This window comes from Physeter macrocephalus, chromosome 17, assembly GCF_002837175.3.
Source record: "Physeter macrocephalus isolate SW-GA chromosome 17, ASM283717v5, whole genome shotgun sequence".
In the NCBI taxonomy this organism is placed as follows: Eukaryota; Metazoa; Chordata; class Mammalia; order Artiodactyla; family Physeteridae; genus Physeter; species Physeter macrocephalus.
This window is the reverse complement of record NC_041230.1, coordinates 5,066,678-5,088,149: the sequence shown is the minus strand read 5'-3', so window position 1 is coordinate 5,088,149 and position 21,472 is coordinate 5,066,678. Positions and strand designations below refer to the sequence as shown.

Genomic DNA, 21,472 nt, shown 5'->3' with positions numbered 1-21,472 from the left:
ATCAATCCCTAGTCTGTGGATATCCCGACGCGAGATTCGACTCACGTAGACGGTTCCTCACAGAGGCTTTCCTCCAACACAATGATGCTAAGTAACAAAAAAGCACATTCACTGCATGTGCAAGACCTTTTTCCAGTGTGAACTCTTTGGTGTTGACCGACGTCAGATTTGCAGATAAAGGATTTCCTATCCTCACTGCACGTGAGCTCTCCTGTGTCGAAGGAGACCAGAGCTCTGAGTAAAGGATCTCCCACATTCACTGCAATCAAAAGATCTTGCTCCAGTGTGCACCGTCCGGTGTCGAATGAGGTGGGTTCTGCGGCTAAAGGATTTCCCACATTCACCGCACTCATAAGGCCTTTCTCCTGTGTGAACTCTCTCGTGCTGAATGAGGACAGATTTCTGGCTAAAGGCTTTCCCACATCCACTGCACTCATAAGGCTTTTCTCCACTGTGAACTCTTTGGTGTTGAGTGAGGACAGATTTCTCACTAAAAGATTTTCCGCATTCACTGCACTCATAAGGCCTAACTCCAGTGTGAGCTCTCCAGTGTCGAACGAGGTGGGTTTTACAGTTAAAGGCTTTCCCACATTCACTGCACTCATAAGGCCTTGCTCTAGTGTGAGCTCTCTTGTGTCGAAGGAGGCCAGCACTTTGGCTAAACGATTTTCCACATTGATCGCATTTATAAGGTCTTTCATTAGTGTGAACTCTCTGGTGTTTAATGAGGATGGATTTCTGGATAAAAGATCTCCCACATTCACTGCACTCATAAGGCCTTTCTCCAGTGTGAACTCTTTGGTGTTGAATGAGGTCAGATTTCTGGCTAAAAGACCTCCCACATTCACTGCACTCATAAGGCTTTGCTCCTGTGTGAACCCTCCAGTGTCGAATGAGGTGGGTTTTACGGCTAAAGAATTTCCCACATTCACTACACTCATAAGGCCTTTCTCCAACATGAATTTGCTGGTGCTGAACAAATCTGTATTTGCATTTGCTACACTCATCAAGACCTTCTCCAGAGCAGACTCTCTGGTGGTGAAGTATATGAGTGTTGCCAAAAACTTCCCTGCATTCAATCCACTTGTTATGACTTTTTCCATTGTTTAAGGCCTCCCCAGACTCAATGCTGCTGTGTGGCTTCTCACTGTTGGGAGTGGCCTGGTGCTGATGAAGGCCCAAGGTAGCTAGGAAGTCTTTTCCATCCTCCCCACAGGGGAAGGGCTTCCCTGACACATGGAGTCTGCAGCTCGTCACAATCGAGGCCCTGTCTACGTCCATTTTAAAGTTTTTCTCTCCATTTACATGCTCCTGATACTGGTGAAGGCTTGCATTCAACCAGAAGCCGCTGGACCCGCAACCAAAGTATGGTTTTTGCCCAAGATATGCTGCCTGGAGCTCAGTCAGCTGCAAAATGTCTTTCAAGACTGAGATACACTTCTCACAGGGATGAGTCTTCTGGGTCGATGGAAATGACTGAGAAGTCCTGACCTGTGACTCTCCTCCGGAAACACTCTGCTCAGAAGGGATCTCCTCATCCTCTGCTCCACACTGACAATCTGAAAGCAGAGGAATGCTAATAAAGTGCTAATGAATCCATGGGAATGTTTTCAGGATGAGGCACTAATTTGAAGGGAGGGCTGCTCTGCAGTACTGGGCCTCTAAGGATCACAGAAGGGGGGTAACTTTCCAGGACAAAGGGCACAAATACAGGGTGTAACACAGGGAGGAGAGGTAGGATCACTTACTCCCTCCTCTGCCAACAGCCTTCAGCAAGATCTTGTCAGCTGGGAACATGTCCACACTATGCAGAAGGATGGCTGTGTCCAGGCCCGGGGAAATAAAATTGGAACTGAGTAGCTGGTGTTCAAGGACTGTTTAAGAATGTGTGCACACCTCACAACACTTTACAGGCATATGTCGTTAATCATGGCACTTTGCTGTATTGCCCTTTGCAGATACTGCGTTCTGTTTTTTTTCTTTACAAATCGAAGGTTTGTGGCAACCTTACGTCCAGCAAGTCTATTGGTGCCATTTTCCCAACAGCATTTGCTCACTTTGTATCTCTGTGTCACATTCTGGTAATTCTCACAATCTTTCAAACTTTCCCGTTATTATTATATTTGTTATGGTGATCTGTGATCAGTGATCTTTGATGTTACTACTATGACTCACTGAAGGTTCAGACAATGGTTAGGATTTTTTTTAGCAAAAAAGTACTTTCAAATTAAAGGAGGTATATTGTTTTTTAGGCATAATTCTACTGCACTTAATACACTAAAGTATAATGTAAACATAACTTCTATATGCACTGGGAAACAAAAAAATTCACGTGACTCACTGTATTGCAGTGGTCTGGAACTGAACCCACATCTCCGAGGTATCTGGATAAGTGTAAGTCACTGTGGGAGAAACTACAGATGGTGCAGTAGAGAGGGACATGATGCATACAGGTCTGAAAGGTGGGGATAGTCAGAAATTGGAAATGACAAATCAGAAAAGTGTCAAGTATGCAGAAGAAAGTATAGAAATGATTTGCGTCCAGTGGCACTTGCTCCAAAGCACTGGTGGACACAGGGTAAGTTCCCAGTATGATTAAACACAGCCTCATTTTCATGCCCTCCCCTCACCCCCCCTCCAATTGCCACTCACCAGGACCAGGTCTCCTCTGAGACCAACTTGCCATGTTCACCCTGTAAAGCATTCAGGGCTCTCCCCACACACCCCCAGTTCTGTAACTACGTGAGACCGGAATGAAACAAGTCCTTAGGGAAAGACAGGAGATGTGAGTGGTCAGCACTGGCTCAGAGCAACTCAGGAAACAGCAGACCACAGGAAAGGAAAGAATATTACAACAAAATCCCAAAACACGGTCTTTCATGAAAAGCCTATATATAAGTAGTGACAATGACAATGCCTGCAATCCTGATATAGGCAGTCACAAGGAAGTCTTAAAATTAAAAGTTCTCATCACAAGAAAAAAAAAATGTGTAACTCTATATGGTGATAGATGTTAACTAGACTTACTATTGTGAGCATTTTGCAATATATACAAATACCAAATCATTATGTAATACACCTGAAACGAACATGTTCTATGCCAATTATATCTCAAAAAAAAGAGGAAAGGAGAAGAATCTGGGGCACAAGGTACCATAGATCTGGACACAGTCATCTTGCCAAGGAGAGGACAAGAAATGTGAGCTCTATTAGGCTGACTGCCAGACTGACTCCCAGACACTTCCCTGCATTCCTCGGGGTATCAGACGTTGGGACTGCTTGAGGAGTACAGTGCTCGGGGCAGTGTACACAGCTCAGCACTGGCACCCATAGCACATATGCCAGGCAAGTGGGGAAGTTAGCAGAGACCATGGTCTAGTCATGAAATGGACAGAGCTGCCTCTTGGACAGGGGGAAAGACAGAGGACAGTTGAGGACACTGAGAGGAATATGAAGGCCTTACCCAGGGATGTTGTAAGTGCAAAGTTCTCCAGCATCACATCATGGTACAGGAATCTCTGTGCCTCATCAAGGAGCCCCCACTCCTCCTGGGAGAAGTAAATGGCCACGTCTTCAAAGGTCACACAGGCCTGCCATGATGGGGACAGTTTGTTCCATGATGAGCTTCTCTCACAGGACCCCAAGTTCATCCACCCACCCACTCATACCCTGATCACCGCCTCCCGCCACTTCCTCATCTCAGAGGAGATACCAGGCCCTGGTGTCACTGATGTGCACACTCTTCTCATGGTCCCTTTGATTACCCTGTCCACCCACAGCACCAGGCAGGTGGGCAAACAGATGATATCTATGCTCTGGGCCTGGCACACAGGGAAGGACTCACTCTTACGAGGCAATTCTCCTAGGATGTCCCAGATCATGCCTCCCAGACATAACCAAGGGTGTGGGCTCACAATTCACCCTTATGTTGTCAGTACCAGGGCCCTCAGGCCATCAGCTCACACTCCCTTTCCACATCACTCTTTGTACAACGTCACTCTCTCAGGAGAGGCATCTGCCTCTCCTTCCTACGTGTCACAGAACACATGGCATATACAGAGTGCTCGGCAAATTCAAACAGGATCCAACTACCCAGACCTCCACTGGTCCCCACTGCCATTGGCAGTCCTGCCTGACTCTGCTCCTTGCTTCAACCTCAGCCACCCAGAACCACTTGTGGATCTCATACAGTCATGTCCCTCTTCCACATGATCTACACTTGATGTGCTCTCCCGTCACAGACTTCCTCTCCCTTCCTAACCATCATTCAAAACAGAGTCCCAGACACTTTCCACCCCAGGCCCAGTGACTCTCCCAGATGACCACTTGTGCTCTTTAAACTAATCCACCAACCTGACTAAAACCCCCCAGAAACAGAAGGTCACAGCAAAACCCTGGTGAGCCCATAGAGCAGTGAATAAGCAGTAGTCCTGGCCTCACTGTCAATCTTGCATCAACTGCTCCTTTGCCGCCATTTCCATCTCATGTGCACTCATCCCTCAGAAATCTAAATTAGCTGGTAGCTCATCCTCTTTCCCACACTGTTCCCACGACCACTTATCTCCTTCACCTATGTTTGTGATGTGTATCATCCTCCACCTTGGTGCCCAAGGACAAGGCCCAGCCCTCAGACCCCACTCTGCCCTTCCTGGGCTATTGTTAACACTATCATGACCAAGATTATCGCCACTAAATGTGACCCACAGTGTTATGGACTGAATGTATGCATCCTCCCAAAATTTGTTATGTTGAAGCCTTAACCCCAAATGTGATGGTAGTTGGAGGCATGGCCTTTGGGAAGTAATCAGGTTTACATTAGGTTGTAAGAAGGAACCCTTATAAGAGGAAGACAAGCATCTCTTGCTCTTTCCACCTCCCTGTACCAAGAAAAGTCTACATGAGGATACAGGGAGAAGGGAACCACCTGCAAGACGGGAAGAGAGTCCCTCACCAGGAATCTAACCTGCCAATACTTTGATTTTGGATTTCCCAGCTTCTAGAACTGTGAGAAATAAAAAGTATTCTGTTCTAGCCGTCAAAGCCAAGACACACAGCTCCACCCTGGTCCACATACTATCCACCACCTTCTTCAGGTATCTGTCTCGAAACCCTCCCCAGAGACCTAGACCTGTGTGTCCAGCTGCCCACTTAATACCTCTACTGATTTGTTTTCTGAAACATCTCACACACTTAACATGGCCAAAACAAAAACCCTAATACCGATTGAGAATTAATCCTGGGGCTTCCCTGGTGGCGCAGTGCTTAAGAATCCTCCTGTCAATGCAGGATATACGGGTTCGATCCCTGGTCCGGGAAAATCCCACTTGCCACGGAGCAACTAAGCCTGTGCACCACAACTACTGAGCCCGCGCACCACAAATGCTGAAGCCCACGCGCTCTAGGGCCCACACGCCGTAACTACTGAGCCCACATGCTGCAACTACTGAAGCCCGTGTGCCTAGAGCCCATGCTCCGCAACAAGAGAAGCCATCACGATGAGAAGCCCGCGCACCGCAATGAAGAGTAGCCCCCCGCTTGACACAACTAGAGAAAGCCCAGGCACAGCAACGAAGACCCAAAGCAGTCAAAAAAAAAAAAAAAAAAAAGAAAAAGAAAAAAAGAAAAAGAAAATTAATCCTACTACCAAATTCCAGATCCCAGCTTATGGAGCTTCCACCCCTCTGGCTGCTACACCCCAAACCCTTGCGGCCATCCCTGACTTCTACTCTCACCTTCAAAATCAGAAAATCTGAGCAGATCTAATGAAAAAACTGAATTCAGAATCTAACCATGTCTACCACCTCCAAGATCACCACACTGGTCCACATCATCAAGACTCTCCTGGACGGTTGCAGTAGCGTCTTCCCTGGTTTTCCTACCACCTTCCTCACCCCCCGCCCCGTTCGGTTCTCCATTCTGCAGTCACAGGGAGCCTGTTAAGAGCTGGGTCAGATCACCTCCCTCCTCCGCTCCAAACCTCCCATTGTTCCCATCACCTGCAGAATAGACACTCAACTTCTCAGAGCACCATTCCAGGCCTGACTCCTGCCCCCTTGATCTCTGTTCCCATGAGAAACAAAGGAGACTTGAGATTCCCTTGAACTAGCTCAGTCTCCCTTGCAAGCACTTGCACATTCTGGTACCTATCCGCGAGACAACCAGTCTAACCCTCTGAACAGCTTTTGGAAAACTTCTGAAAGCCTAAATCAGGAGAGTTTTTTTCTGTTCACAACTCTCAATGCTCCCGGCCTCCTGAAAAATGGCAGCCTGGCATTCCAAGTGCGACTCTGCCTCACCTTCTCTGTTCCCTGAACACACAAGGCAGATGTCGGAGTTCCCGAATCCTCCCAGCTCAACCCAATCTCCGAGCCTTTGCACCTGCCGGTCCCTCCGCCTGTGACCCTCTGCGCCATCACACCTTCTGTCAAAAACAGGGCCCCACCCACGGCCGCCTCACCGTCCTGAATACCGGGGTCTGGGCTGCGGGCACGTGAGCCGGCGCCCCGCACTCGGGGCTTTAGTGTCTTGTGGGGTGAGGGCGGTGAGGGCCGGAGGACGAGTGTTTACCTGCGGCAGGTTCCTCAGCGCCGCCGCCGCCATCGGACTGTGGACGGGGCGGGGAACGGCGGGAGAGGAGGGGGGACGCGGGCACAGTGGACCCTATCCCAAGCCTGGCGCGGACATCGTCTCCTCTCCGACCTTCTCGTTCTCGACTCACCGCTGCGGAACCTGAGACCGAGCGAACACACCCCAAGCGCCTACAAAACGACCGCCACGAGGAGAATGCCGGAAGTCCCGCCCCTACGAGATGCTCTCGCAGGGAAGTGCCCTCCTCCTGAGCTTTAATTGGCTTAACGCCGAAGGCCCCCGGCGCAACGTCCTCTGGGAAATGTAGTTCCAACAGCGCTAACAGCGCTGGGGGCGAGCGTGGAGCGCTCGGGGCGAGCGTGGAGCGCTGCTCACCTGGACCGCCAGGTAAAGTGGCCCGGTTAGAGCACCTGTGCAAAGATACCAGAACCCTGAGATAAAAGTTTGGGACATCAGCCTTTCTGTTTCAGCCATCTTGAAGCCTGTGGAGGCCCGCTGGGAACAGGACTTCTGAAAGGACAAATATGCCTGGAAGGCTGTGGTCCAAGGCCATTTTTGCTGGCTATAAGCCCAGTCTCCGGAACCAGAGGGAGCACATAGCTCTTAAAATTGAAGGGGTCTGGGAGCATGGTTCGTGCCAAATTCCCAAGCAACCTTGCTGCCAAGGCCGTGGACACAGAATCTGTGTGATGCCGTACCCCTCAAGGATTTAAACTTATTGAAAAATGAATAAATTAAAGTGTGGAAAGAAACAAACAACAAAAAAATTGGGGGACACCAAAATCTGATCTCTTTGATGAGAAGTGATTATCATTCCTACTGTTATAGCAGGGATTGCGTGGGCATGGGGAGTTGAGATTATTCCAGAAAAAGTTGTGAAATGAAAATCACTGAAAGCCACTAATGATTATGTACTTATTTAAAGATAATGGCTAGATAGCCATTATCCAGTAGAGGAAAATATCAGTAGAGGATTAAAAAACAAAAGTTAAGATCTCAAAGAAAACTGAACAGGACACACTGGAGTCTGAGAAGAGACAGTTATCTGAGCAGTGGCTATGTTGAACTTTGGCCACTCAGGATTTTGTTTTAGAAATGTGATTATTTTTTCATTCGTGAAAACATTAATACTTTGAAGTATAGCTTAAAAGGACTTTCAAAGTAGCCTTGACAGTAAAAAGCAAAAATGGATGTGGAATCTAGGGTGTCATGTTTAATAATTTTTTTAATAATTTTTTAAAAAATTTATTTATTTTTGGGTCTTCGTTACTGCTCGCGGGGCTTTCTCTAGTTGCCCAGAGCAAGGACTACTCTTCATTGTGGTGCGTGGGCTTCTCATTGCGATGGCTTCTCTTGTTGCGGAGCACAGGCTCTAGGTGTGCAGGCTTCAGTAGTGTGGCTCACAGGCTCTAGAGCGCAGGATCAGTAGTTGTGGAGTCTGGGCTTAGTTGCTCCATAGCATGTGGGATCTTCCCGGACCAGTGATCAAACCTGTGTCCCCTGCATTGGCAGGCAGATTCTTAACCAGTTCCCCACCATGAAAGTCCCTCAGTTCTTTAGTAAATGTTCAGTGAGCATCTACTGAGTTTCAGGCACTACTGTAGGTGCACAAGAAAAGTCAGAAAACAAGACAGACAAACCTGCCCTTGTGAGTTTTCGACCATTTAAGGAACACAGACAGGAAACATGAAAGAAGTACTAAATTAAAAGTACATTAGAATGAAAGAGAAGAGGTGAAGATGGCCTCTTAGGGTCTTGGGATGCAGGTAAGTCTGGGTTGCAAGGTTGGGGCAGCATTTGGCCACAGTACTTTGAGGATAGCAGGAAGCCTCGGTGATGGTTACATTGTCCTGGACAGGTCCTGCTCCCTCAGGCCAGTCCCGAGATTGTCTCAGCAGTTGTGTGGTAAAGGACTGGCACTGTTCTCAGCCAGAGTCCAGGGCTCACCCTGGTGGCTTGACGCCCACACAGGACCCCTCTGCCAGCTTGGACAGCTGGGAAAAGTGGAGACTATACCCCAAGTGTGACAGGTGGTAAAGGAATTCGACAAAGCTTAATGGCCTAGAAGTCACTCAAGAGGCAGGTGGTGCTGAGGAAAACCCCTCTGCCCATTCAGTGTAAATAGAACTTTACATCCAAAATCATACAGGCAATATTGCAATCCAAAAGCTATTATCTGAGGGATTTCTTTGGAGGGAAAGCACCAAAGAGCTGGCCACGACCAGCTGATTAAGAATCAAGTCAGTGGATGGAAGAATGTATACAGAGACCAAAGTGAGGTTATACAGATAAAGGAGTGAGAAAGTTCCAAGCATCCCAGCCTTAGTCTGAGTGAGGAAATTAATACTCACATTTAGATTAGTAAAAACCATTATTTTTAAATTTAGAGGGAATGTTGGAGTTTGATATTATTGCAATCAGAGGACTCTGGAGACTATAAAATATTGAGTACCTGTTATTAGAGCCAGTAAATTTGTTTGCTCTCCTAACAATTATTCCAACTTTATATAAATGTTAAAAGCAGATTTTTTCACAAGCACAAAACTATTTTTGCAGCATTTTTGGTAATAACCAAGATTCAATAAATCAGGGTGCATCCTCCCAAGAGAGCACTGGGCAGCTGTGGACATGAGGAGTAAGTTATTTCAACTATGCAGACCTAAACTGTCGGTAACTATCAGAATATTTTGTGCAGTTAGCTTTATTTTGGCAAGAAAGTGAATATAATTCATATAGTTTATGCATTTCTATATATTTACGCATTTATATCTTAATAATGGAAAAAAATAAAAACTGTATACAAGGGGCACCTTGCCCCTGTATACAGAGGCGCCTGTGAGATGAGGAGAAGGAAGAGGACAGAGTAGAAAGGATGAAACTATAGCGCTCAGAATGTACTTGTTTTGTTTTTGTTTTACAATTATATGTAATTATTGTGGCTGAAGAGATATAACAAAATAGTTTAAGATATAGTTACATAAATGAAAACAAAACTAAAATAAACCTGTGTACCAAACTTTGGATTTAACCAAAAAAGAGGAATTATTTCCAATGAAAACTAAAGTCAATATGACAGTATTCTACATTAATAAATAAGAGAATGAAATAAAGATCAAACATTTCCATGATAATATTGAGTAAAAAATTTATTTAAATTTTGAAATTACATACATGTTGTTTCTAAAAACTTCTTAAAAGAAATGGCATATGGGTAGATGTGCAAACAGGAAAAGGCAAAAACATAGTGTGCTCTTTTTCCTAGTTTTTTCCTAGTTCTGACCAAGTTTTTACTGTGTCACCAGGTCATCCAATCCAGATTGCTAGACTCATTCTTTTTTTAAGTTAAAAAAGTTTCAATTAAAACACTATGTGAGGGCTTCCCTGGTGGCGCAGTGGTTGAGAGTCAGCCTGCTGATGCAGGGGACACGGGCTCGTGCCCCGGTCCGGGAAGATCCCACATGCCGCAGAGCGGCTGGGCCGGTGAGCCATGGCTGCTGAGCCTGTGCGTCTGGAGCCTGTGCTCCGCAACGGGAGAGGCCACAACAGTGAGGCCCGCGTACCGCAAAAAAAAAAAAAAAAAAAAATACTATGTGAGGAGTGACATCAGCAAAATGGTGGACTAGTAAGCTCCAAGCCCTCTTTCCCCCACAGAGATTAAAAACAAAACTGTCAACTGAGAATTCTATACCTGGCAAAACTCCCTTTAAAAAATGAGGGATGGGCTTCCCTGGTGGCGCAGTGGTTAAGAATCCATCAGCCAATGCAGGAGACCTGAGTTCGAGCCCTGATCCGGGAAGATCCCACCTGCCACAAAGCAACTAAGCCCATGTACCACAACTACTGAGCCGGCGCGCCGCAACTACTGAGGCTGCACTCTAAAGCCTGTGAGCCACAACTACTGAGCCCATGTGCCTAGAGCCCATACTCCGCAACAAGCGAAGCCACCACAATGAGAAGCCCACGCACAGCAACGTAGAGTAGCCCCCTCTCGCCGCAACTAGAGAAAGCCCGTGCACAGCAACGAAGACCCAATGCAGCCAAAAATAAATAAATAAGTAAACAAACAAATTTATTTATTTAAAAAAAAGAGCATATATGTATTTTTTAAAAAAAAAAAAAGAGGAGAGGGCTTCTCTGGTGGCGCACTGGTTAAGAATCCACCTACCAATGCAGGGGACACAGTTTCGAACACTGGTCCAGGAAGATTCCACATGCCACGGAGCAACTAAGCCCGTGCACCACAACTACTGAGCCTGCACTCTAGAGCCCGCCAGCCACAACTACTGAGCCCACATGCTGCAACTACTAAAGCCCATGTGCCTAGAGCCCATGCTCCGGAACAAGAGAAGCCACCAGAATGAGAAGCCCGGGCACCGCAATAAAGAGTGGCCCCCACTCACTGCAACTAGAGAAAGCCGCGTGCAGCAACGAAGACCCAATGCAGCCAAAAATAAATAATAAATTAATTTTTTTTTAAATGAGGGAGAAATCTTATTTTATTTGCCAGATAAACAAAAGCTGAAGGGAGCCACTACCACTAGACAGGTAGGGATTTTTATGTTTTGTGCCCGACTATATCCCCAGTTTTAACACATACCTGCATTTGATGGTAACACATGACATATATGTTAAGTTTAAATATATATTCCAGGTGGAGAGGGTGAGGGCTTAATGGGGGCAGCAGCAGTGCAGAGAGGAGAATCAGAATGAATCGCAGAAGAATGTAGGGAGTAGAAATCTCAAGACTGCTTCAGCACCCTGCCAAGATGATGAACCTATTAACATCCTTTAAAATTAAACAGAGGGGCTCTTTCTCATCTTGCAAGATGGCAGGTGAAAAGGCTGAGAAGCCAGATACTAAGGAGAAAAAACCTGAAGCCAGGCTGAGGCTGGTGACAAGTTTAAAAAGGTGAAGCAGGTTAAGAATGGTTGGAAGCCCGGGCTTCCCTGGTGGCGCAGTGGTTGGGAGTCCGCCTGCCAATGCAGGGGACACGGATTCGTGCCCCGGTCCGGGAGGATCCAGCATGCCGCGGAGCGGCTGGGCCCCTGAGCCCTGGCCGCAGGGGCCACAACAGTGAGAGGCCCGCGTACCGCAAAAAAAAAAAAAAAAAGGGAACCCCACTGCAGCTGAAACCCTGTCCTGGTCAGAGGAATTGGCAGATATTCCCAATCGGCTATGTATTCCAGAAAGGCCTTGTACAAGAGGAAATATTCAGCATCTAAATCCAAGGTTGAAAAGAAAAAGAAGGTGAAGGTCCTTGCTACTGTCACAAAACCAGTTGGTGGTGACAAGAATGGTGTTACCTGGGTGGTTAAACTTCGCAAAATGCCTAGGTATTATCCTACTGAAGATGTGCCTTGAAAGCTGTTGAGTCACTGCAAAAACCCTCAGTAAGCATGTGAGAAAACTGCTCGCTAGCATCACTCCTGGGACCACTCTGATTATCCTCACTGGGCACCACAGAGGCAAGAGGGTCATTTTCCTGAAGCAGCTGAGGAGTAGCTTGCTACTTGTGACTGGCCTCTGTCCCTCAATCGAGATCCTCTGAGGAGAACACACCAGAAATTTGTCATTGCCACTTCCACCAAAATTGATATCAGTGGTGTGAAAATCCCAGAACATCTCACTGACGTTTACTTCAAGAAGAAGCTGCGTAAGCCCAGGCGCCAGGAAGGTAAGATCTTCAACACAGAGAGAGAGAAATACGAGATTACAGAGCAGCGCAAGGTTGATCAAAAAGCTGTGGACTCAGAAATTCTGCGAAGAATCAAAGCTGTTCCTCAGCTCCAGCGCTACCTCCACTCTGTGTCTGCTCTCACAAACGGAATTTATCCTCACAAAGCAGTGTTCTAAACTTCTTACAAAGAAACTAATTAAATAACTCAGTCCATTTCCTTTGTGTCTTTTCTCTCTCTCTCTTTTTTTTAAATCTGCCTGAAGGTGTGGTATGACTCAGCCAATTTGATGGGATGTTAGCCTCTACTAAGAGGAGTGGGATTGGAGGGGAGTGCTATCAGCTGCAGTGGTATCCCCTCTTTGGATCAACATTCTTAGTTTCCTAAGTGTCTTCTCAGCTTTTTCACAAAGCACCTACCAATATAAAGTAGTGGCATTTCTCCAGCCATCACTGAACAAGTCAGTACTAACAGTACATGGATAAGAAACAACTGTGGGCTCTTTAGGCCACAAACTTCCCTCCCTTTCCATGAATTAACATCCACTTCTGCCCAATTCAGTCCATCTCCATAGTCATTACAATTAGTTTCTTGTGTATCTAGTTTCTTAAAGCATACACAACAAATTAGTATAATTATCTTTCCCCATTTTTAACCAAAAACTCCATGTGCAGTACATGCTGTTATACAGATAACAAATGAATTTGATTATTCCATAGGAAGTGTCCATCTTTACTGCTGCATAGTATAGTAGTGCATTCTATGGATATTTGGGTTTCCATCATTTGTAATTATACAGGTTTCCCCTGCTATCCAAAAGTAGAGTATGCCTCTGAAAACTTCTGTAAGCCAAAATGGCAAAAAGTGAAGAAATTACTTTATGACACATCTTGCTAACAGAGGCATAAAATGGGATAAAACAGATGCTCACAGACAATTCAAAGTGATGGCTCTGGATGCTGAGATGCCAGAGTGTAGTTCCCAGGGAAAGAGCTTGGCAGTGCCACTCCCACTGCCCAGACATGCTGCTGTCTCTAGTGACTCTCTGCAAAACAAACTGCTGTTTTCCCCCTTTGCCTTTTTTCATAACTGTGAAAATCTTGATTTTTTTCCAGTTAACAAAGACAGGTACAAATGAAGTTCTTTCGGTTAAAGCAAACTTTCAGAAAGTACTGGGTACCAGAGTGCGATGTAGTAACTTGAGGTGTGCATACAGATGAGCAAGTACCAGGTAAGAATTAGCTTTTTGCTGAGTCAAAGGATTTAGGCAGTTTTGGTAGATGGTGCCAAACTGCTTTCCATGGAGGTTGTACCAATTTATACTCATGTATGAGAGTGCCCGTTATCCTACAAGCTCCCTAAAATGATGGGTCTTTAGACTTGGGTTTTTGGCAATAGATATGTGAAAAATGACTGATGGGTTTTTAAAGTTGGTTTTATTGATAATTTACATTTGGTAAAATTGATTTTTTTGTGTGCAGTGCTGTGGCATCTATACAGTTTGGGAAGCACCACCACCACCAAAGTTCCTTCATGTTTTTTCAAAAGTCAGTTCCCACTCCTAGTAACCACTGATCAAATTTTTGTTTTCCTAGTTTTGTCTTTTCCAGAACATCATGTAATATGTTTTTTGGCATAAAATCTGTGACATTTGTTCACATTTTAATGGTTCAGTAGTTCTTTTTATTGTCAGTCAGCATTCTATTGTATCAATGTATCACTGTTTATTCTAAAATATACCCATTGAAAGATATTTGGGTTGTTTATAATTATTGGAGATTATGAATAAAGCCACTATAAACATTCACACACACACACACAAATTAAACAGAGGGGACTTCCCTTGTGGTCCAGTGGGTAAGGCTCCACGCTCGCAATACAGGGGGCCCGGCGTTCAATCCCTGGTTGGGGAACTAGATCCCGCACACTGCAACTAAGAGTTCGCATGCTGCAACTAAGAAGTCCACATTCCACAACAAAGACCCCACGTGCCACAACCAAGACCCAGAGCAGCCAAAATAAATAAATAAATAAACTAATTAATTAATTAAATACTAAAATTAAACAGAAAAAAAGAGAAATGACTAGTAGAATAGTAATACCAAAAAATTATATTGATGAAGCAAAATATAGTAAGAGCTATAAGGAAAGAAACAGAACTACTGTTAAGACAAATTAGGAAACAAATTTTTTAAAAAGTTTGACCATCTTAGAGTAAGAATGAACAGTTTGTATTAGAGACAAGAAAGGCTTTAAATCCAAAATTTGCCCTCCTTACTGACCACAGCTGACCCTTAAGAACTGCAGTCATTCAATAACAAATAAAGGCTCTTAACCTTCCTCTGATTAAAAAGATTCTACAGAAGCGCAACTGGAGTTAATTAAGAAAATGCTGGACTTCCTTGGTGGCGCAGTGGTTAAGAATCTGCCTGCCAACACAGGGGACACGGGTTCAAGCCCTGGTCGGGGAGATTCCACATGCCGCGGAGCAACTAAGCCCGTATGCCACAACTACTGAGCCTGCGCTCTAGAGCCCGCATGCCTAGCACCGGTGCTCTGCAACAAGAGAGGCCACAGCAATGAGAAGCCCATGCACCGCAATGAAGAGTAGTCCCTGCTCGCCGCAACTAGAGAAAGCCTGCGCACAGCAACGAAGACCCAATGCAGCCATAAATAAATAAATAAATTTATTTTTTTTTTTTTTAAATGCCTCTCTCCAAGAAAGGGATATGAAGATACTCAGCACAGTGTTTGTGGTCTGAATACTGGTTAAACCAAACTGTTTAATGTCTTGTAAGTAGTCCACTAAGAACCAAGAAGTATCTGAGATCTTTATACTGAATGGAGGTGAGATATTATTGGAATTAAGATATTAAGTACATATAAAACATGCCATGCCTAGCACCGGTGCTCTGCAACAAGAGAGGCCACAGCAATGAGAAGCCCATGCACCGCAATGAAGAGTAGTCCCTGCTCGCCGCAACTAGAGAAAGCCTGCGCACAGCAACGAAGACCCAATGCAGCCATAAATAAATAAATAAATTTATTTATTTTTTTTTAAAATGCCTCTCTCCAAGAAAGGGATATGAAGATACTCAGCACAGTGTTTGTGGTCTGAATACTGGTTAAACCAAACTGTTTAATGTCTTGTAAGTAGTCCACTAAGAACCAAGAAGTATCTGAGATCTTTATACTGAATGGAGGTGAGATATTATTGGAATTAAGATATTAAGTACATATAAAACATGCTTCTATTTCACAGTAACATTTATATCTGGGGATTCTTCACATCCCTGATCATTCCTGCCATTTGAAACTTGCAAACATTCAGTCATGTTTTTCTTATGTGACTCTTTCAGTTCACAAAATGGGAAAGGACGATCATCTCTTTCAGTGATGAGAGAAATTTAGAGAAAAACTCCTATCAACTTCCACTAGCAAATTGCACCTGGAAAAGAATTTTTAATAGTGTATGTCAACAATGGCTATAGAGATGCTAAAAGAATGCTCGATAGCTGTGAGTTCAACACACTCTTTACTGATCTTCACTGCATGTGTAGTGAAGGCTTTAGAATGGATGTGAGGATCAGTCAGTTTGGTCAGAAATGAAAGAGGATTTCAGACAGGCTATCAGAGAGAATGTGGAGAAGAAAATAAGGCAGCCATAAAGCAAGTAGACAAGGGTGACATATGTCTCTGGGTCCCTCTATTTTCTCACAGCTCTGGGGGCTAGACGCCTGAGATCAAGATGTCAGCAGGGTTGGTTCCTTCTGAGAGCCGTTTCATGACTTTCCCAAAACTTCTGATGATTTGCTCACAATCTCTAATGATTCCTGTTACACAGAAGCATCAACCCAATCTCTGCCTTCATCTTCACCTGGCATTCTCTTCTAAGGACTGTATCCAAATTTCCTGTTCTTATATGGATTCCAATTATATTGAATTAAGGGCTTATACTACTGCATTCTAACCTCATCCTAACTTAATTCTGGTATGTGTAACAGACAAATGCCACAGACATAACAATGTTCAAAACAAGGAAGACACAAAAGAGAAAATTTTGTAGGTCACCACTTACTTCCACTCAATTACAGTCAAAACAAATCCATGGTGATAGTGTAAATAGTGGTTATCATTGTAGGAGGAGCTATTGACAAGGACGGGCCACCAGGAACCTACCGAAGTGTTGGAAATATTCTAAATTTTGATCTGAGTGAAGAATATTTTGGTTTATACATGTGTAAAAATTTAAGTGAACCCATAAGATTTGTGTGCATCATTGTGCATTTTAGTTAAAAAATGAAATAAAGAGTAAATGGAAGGAATTCCCTGGCAGTCCAGTGGTTAAGACTCCGCACTTCCACTGCAGGGGGCACGGGTTCAATCCCTGGTCAGGGAACTAAAATCCCGCATGCGGTACAGCCAAAAAACAACAACAATAACAAAAACCAAAAAGAGTAAATGGGATTAAAAAAAGGAACAACACACTTCCCTTTCAAGAACTACTCAACTTCTTCTAATAGCTTGATTTTATGAGTAAAGTCAACACAATTTAAAGGTCATTATAGATCCAAGAATATTTTTGTTGGCTTTATTTTTCAACCAGTCAGAGCATAATTTTTGTTGAGTAGAGATGATTAAGATACAGAAGATCCAGGAAATAAATGAAGCAAATTCGCAGAGAAAACATGAGAAAGTATGATGCATACTCTGTTACAGCAATTGGCCATGGCCTGATGCAAGACTTCTACTGTGGAGGATAAGAAGGGAAACAGAAGTTCTGAAACAAATATAGGTGAATCTTTAAAATTGATGACCAAGGAATAGAAGTGTATAGACTTTATTTCCACAAGGTGCTGAGATCAGGCAGGATGATCACAATGCTGACAGCAGGGATCAAAACCACGGATTCACCCACAGCATCAGGCTGTGTTCTGTGCTCTTCTCTTAAACATTTTATCCTAATAACAATCTTGCACAGTAGATGCCATATTACCCCATTTTAACAAGAAGGAAACTGATGTACAGAGTTCATTAACTTGCCCAGGGTCACACTGCTCAAAAGTAGCAGAGGTGGGATTTGACACCATGTGGAATGGCTCCAGAGATGTGTTCCTGGGTGCTACACTAAGGAGGAAACAACTCATAGCAGCTGTGTGGGGCCAACAGCCATGGAGGAAAGAAGACATGAGGTAAGGGGGAAGTGTGAGTGGGAGGATTTAATGGTCACAGTGGTGGGGGAGAGGATGATTTGCTGATGATTTTGGTCCAAAGAGGACATCTCGCAGACATCAACTATCATCTACTCTCACCCATATTTCATAAAAGAAAGGACTTTCATTTTTGTTTTTTTGGCTGTGTTGTGCCTTCGCTGTTGTGCGCGGGCTTTCTCTAGTTGCGGCGAGTGGGGGCTACTCTTCGTTGCGGTGCGTGGGCTTCTCATTGCGGTGGCTTCTCTTGTTGCAGAGCACAGGCTCTAGGCGCACGGGCTTCAGCAGTTTCAGCACGCAGGCTCAGTAGTTGTGGCTCGCGGGTTCTAGAACACAGGCTCAGTAATTGTGGTGCATGGGCTTAGTTGCCCCCCAGCATGTGGGATCTTCCCAGATCAGGGATCAAACCCGTGTCCCCTGCATTGGCAGGTGGATTCTTAACCACTGCACCACCAGGGAAGTCCAAAGAAACGACTTTTACCACCAATCACATTCTCTGCAGATCTAAGACCTTTCTTAAGTGTGAACTTTCTAGTACTAAAAATATGTTAGACCTGGAAATGATGATTTCCCACATTTGCTTTTATGGGGCCTGTCCATGGTGTGACATTTTCAGTGGGGAATGAGGCTGCAATGTTTTCTAAATGACTTCCCACATTTGCTGCATTTATAAGGCTTTGATCCAGTGTGAATTCTCTGGTATTTAACGAGGCTGAAGTTTTGTCTAAAGAACATCCCACATTAGCTATACTCTTGCTGCTGTGAGTTCTCTGGTGCTGGACAAGTTTGTATTTGTACTTAAAGGTTTTGCCACATTCCCCACACTCATAAGGCCTTCTCCAGTGTGAACTCTCAAATGGTCATTGAGATAGGAGTTTTGGCTAAAGGATTTCCCATATTCACTGCACTACCAGTAAGGCCTTTCTCCAGTGTAGACTGCCTAGAGCTGAACACATGAGAACTTGCTGCAAAAGTCTTCCTCATTTGCCAGACTCTTAAAGCCTTTTTCCATTGCAGACTCTCAAATGGTGATCAAGGATGTCTTTGTGTGTTTTTCAAATCCTGCATTTAAAATTGTTTCAGTACATAAATGAGCTCTGGATCCTTCCCTGCTATATTATCAGAAATAACAGCTGACTTCAACTCTTACCTTAAAATTATATGCTTCTCTCCTGGGTTCATGTTCTCTCAATTTTGATGCATAAGAATTGTCGAATAAAGAGAGGCTCTGGGGGACTTCCCTGGTAGCACAGTGGTTAAGACTCCGCGCTCAGGAGTCTTAACCAGGGGGCCAGGGTTGGATCCCTGGTCAGGGTGCTAGATCCCATATGCATGCCACAATTAAGGAGCCCACCTGGTGCATCCAAATAAATAAATTAAATAAATACTATAAAAGAAAAGAGAGACGATCTCAGTAGTTCTTTTTTTTTTTTTTTTTTTTTTTTTTGCGGTACGCGGGCCTCTTACTGTCGTGGCCTCTCCCATTGCAGAGCACAGGCTCCGGACGCGCAGGCTCAGCGGCCATGGCTCACGGGCCTAGCCGCTCCGCGGCATGTGGGATCTTCCCAGACCGGGACACGAGCCCGTGTCCCCTGCATTGGCAGGCGGACTCTCAACCACTGCGCCACCAGGGAAGCCCGGTAAGTCTTTTTTAAAATGCACACTGATATGACAGCTGTCACATACAATCTAACAACATTGTTTCGAATGAAGTTAAAGACAGCTAAATGCTACTATAGCCATCTTACAGAAAAAAACAAACGAACTTTTTAGCCCACCCGTTATTTGCAATATTTTGCTTCTACCACCACTAGCTTAAAAAAAAAATCAAACCAAATGGAAAATGTGTATCCATTGAGAAATAATCCCCCATTCCCCTCTCCATCCAGCCCCTGGAAACCTCTAATCTACTTTCAGTCTGTACAAGCTTGTCTATTCTAGATATTTCTTTCAAGTGGAATCATACAATATTTTTCCTTTCATGACTGGCTTTAATCGTTTGGCATGTTTTGAAGGTTCATCATATTGTGGCATGTATCAGAACTTTATTCCTTTTCATGACTGAATAATATTCCAGTGTATGAATGTACCACATTTAAAAAATCTATTCATGTGTTAATGGACACTTCAGTTGTTTCCACCTTTTGGCTATCGTGAATAATGTTGCTATGAAAATTGTTGCACACGAATGTGTTTGAGTCCCTGCTTTCAATTCTTTCAGGTTTCCCAAGGAGTGGGATTGCTGAGTCCAGTGGCATTTCTGTATTAACTTTTTGAGGAGCTGCTAAACCGGTTTTCATATTATTAAACTGTTTTTCACATTGCAGCATTTTACATTCCCATCAGCAATGTGCGAGTGTTCCAATTTCTCCACAGCCTCATCCATACTTGTTATTTCCCCTTTTTCCCCCATAGTCATCCTGGTAGATGTAGACTGGTATCTCACGGTTTTGATTAGATTTCCCAGGTGTATAATGATGTTGATATTTTACTGAAAAACAGGAGTATTTTACTCCTGTTTTTTATTGATCCTTTATTTTACAGTAATTTACTCCTGTTTTTCATGATCCTTTTTCTCCATTTTCCCTTCTCTTCTGACCCCCCATCAGTGAACAAACATGGACTGATACTTACTTTCTTAACGGGAAAACTCCCTTTCACCCACCACCTACTTAAAGCTTTATCTGTTCCATTTTCTGAGGCTCCCTGGCTCCTCTTCCCCCCTGCCCATTCCAGTCGGGCTTGCAGCCCACATGTTAAATTCCTTTCCTCATAGTGTCTCTTCCATTCCCCAAATAAGTCAGGGAAAGCCATCTTTCTTTCTGTGAGTAAACTGCACATAGCAAAACTGATTCCAACAGGATGTAGACATATCCTATTAGGAACAGAGGTAGTATATAATATGACTTGAGCCTGTCTTTTGGGATTTTCCTCCCCTCTTATTCAGCTCAAAAAATAATTTCCCTAACTCCAGTAAGTCTCTTTCTAGAAGGGGCTCCTACTCAAATCAGATTTCTTCCAGCCTTTAAATTATTTGGAAGTTTCATGCTGTCCTATGCGGATTTCCATGTAGTCAAAGCTCAGGGCAGAGGATGAGGCTTGAATTCCTGTGTGGACCTGACCGAAAATGGTATGTGAGCAATGAAGATGCCTCAGAAATCTGCATGGGGTCACCAAGGTGTCTGGAAGAAAGCTAAACTGTGCCTGTTCAGCGTGAGACTTCACAGGGATGCACAGAGAACTGCGGCTAGGGCTGAGAACTGGCTAGAGATTGCACAGGCTGCACAGCGCCGGTGATATTAGAATCCTGACTGACCAGAGTGGGGATACCTCCCTGAACACCTTAAGTGGTCAGTGGAGACCCCAGAAAGGCTTCACTTAGGAGTAACAGGGTGCCCTAATATGTATGCTCCTACCCTGGTCAGGCAGCATTGCATCAGCTGGTGGAGGGGCCAGGAGGGAATGAGAGCAGCAACGATCCCCTAGCTGCCTGCATTTAGGCTTTGACGGTGTCCTACCTCCCCACAGGGGTTTCCTAGTCTGGGAATTCTCTTCAAGTACTTTACAACCCTCTCTTTTAATAACAGGATGAGTTATGCTTCAGCAGAATCGCGCATTGAATCGTGTTGCTTTTCCAGACACCCCGACTCTGGGAAGACGTGCAGGTGGGGGCGGTGGGGGAACCACTGCCAGCCTACCCCATCCGCAGCAGGGCCTCCCTCAGAAGGACCCTGGCCCAAGCGCAGGCTGGTCTAGGGTCCTCCCTGCGCTCCACGCTGGGGGGGGGGGGGGTTCTGCGACAATCTCTCCCTGCTCCCGTGTTCCAAGGGAACCCCGTTAGTTCTTTTCCTCCAGGAACAGATGCACTTCAAGGCAGCGAAGCCATGTGTGATCTGAGGTCATCTTGGAGAGGACAATGAGGCCTAGGCACAGTGGGTGTGGCAGGAGGGACAGGCTGCAACTCCGGACCCTACAGTGCCCGCTGTCTGCGGGCTGAC

At 44.8% G+C, this 21,472-nt stretch overlaps 1 protein-coding gene and 1 pseudogene across 1 annotated transcript in view; one reads left to right on the top strand and one right to left on the bottom strand.

Annotated features, from left to right (window-relative positions):
* The window catches only part of LOC112061846 (zinc finger protein 530-like), a 28,962-nt gene extending 22,203 nt beyond the window's left edge, over positions 1-6,759 (bottom strand). Inside the window, exons 1-3 of the mRNA XM_024116953.3 lie at positions 6,568-6,759; positions 3,464-3,590; positions 202-1,559 (exon numbers count right to left, since the gene is read on the bottom strand). Coding sequence (XP_023972721.2) covers positions 202-1,559; positions 3,464-3,590; positions 6,568-6,600 — 1,518 coding nt within the window. The 5' untranslated portion in view covers positions 6,601-6,759. The remainder of the gene's footprint in view (positions 1-201; positions 1,560-3,463; positions 3,591-6,567) is intronic.
* A 4,655-nt stretch (positions 6,760-11,414) lies between these two features.
* Positions 11,415-12,442, top strand: LOC102977536 (60S ribosomal protein L6-like; annotated as a pseudogene).
* The last annotated feature ends 9,030 nt before the right edge of the window (positions 12,443-21,472 follow it).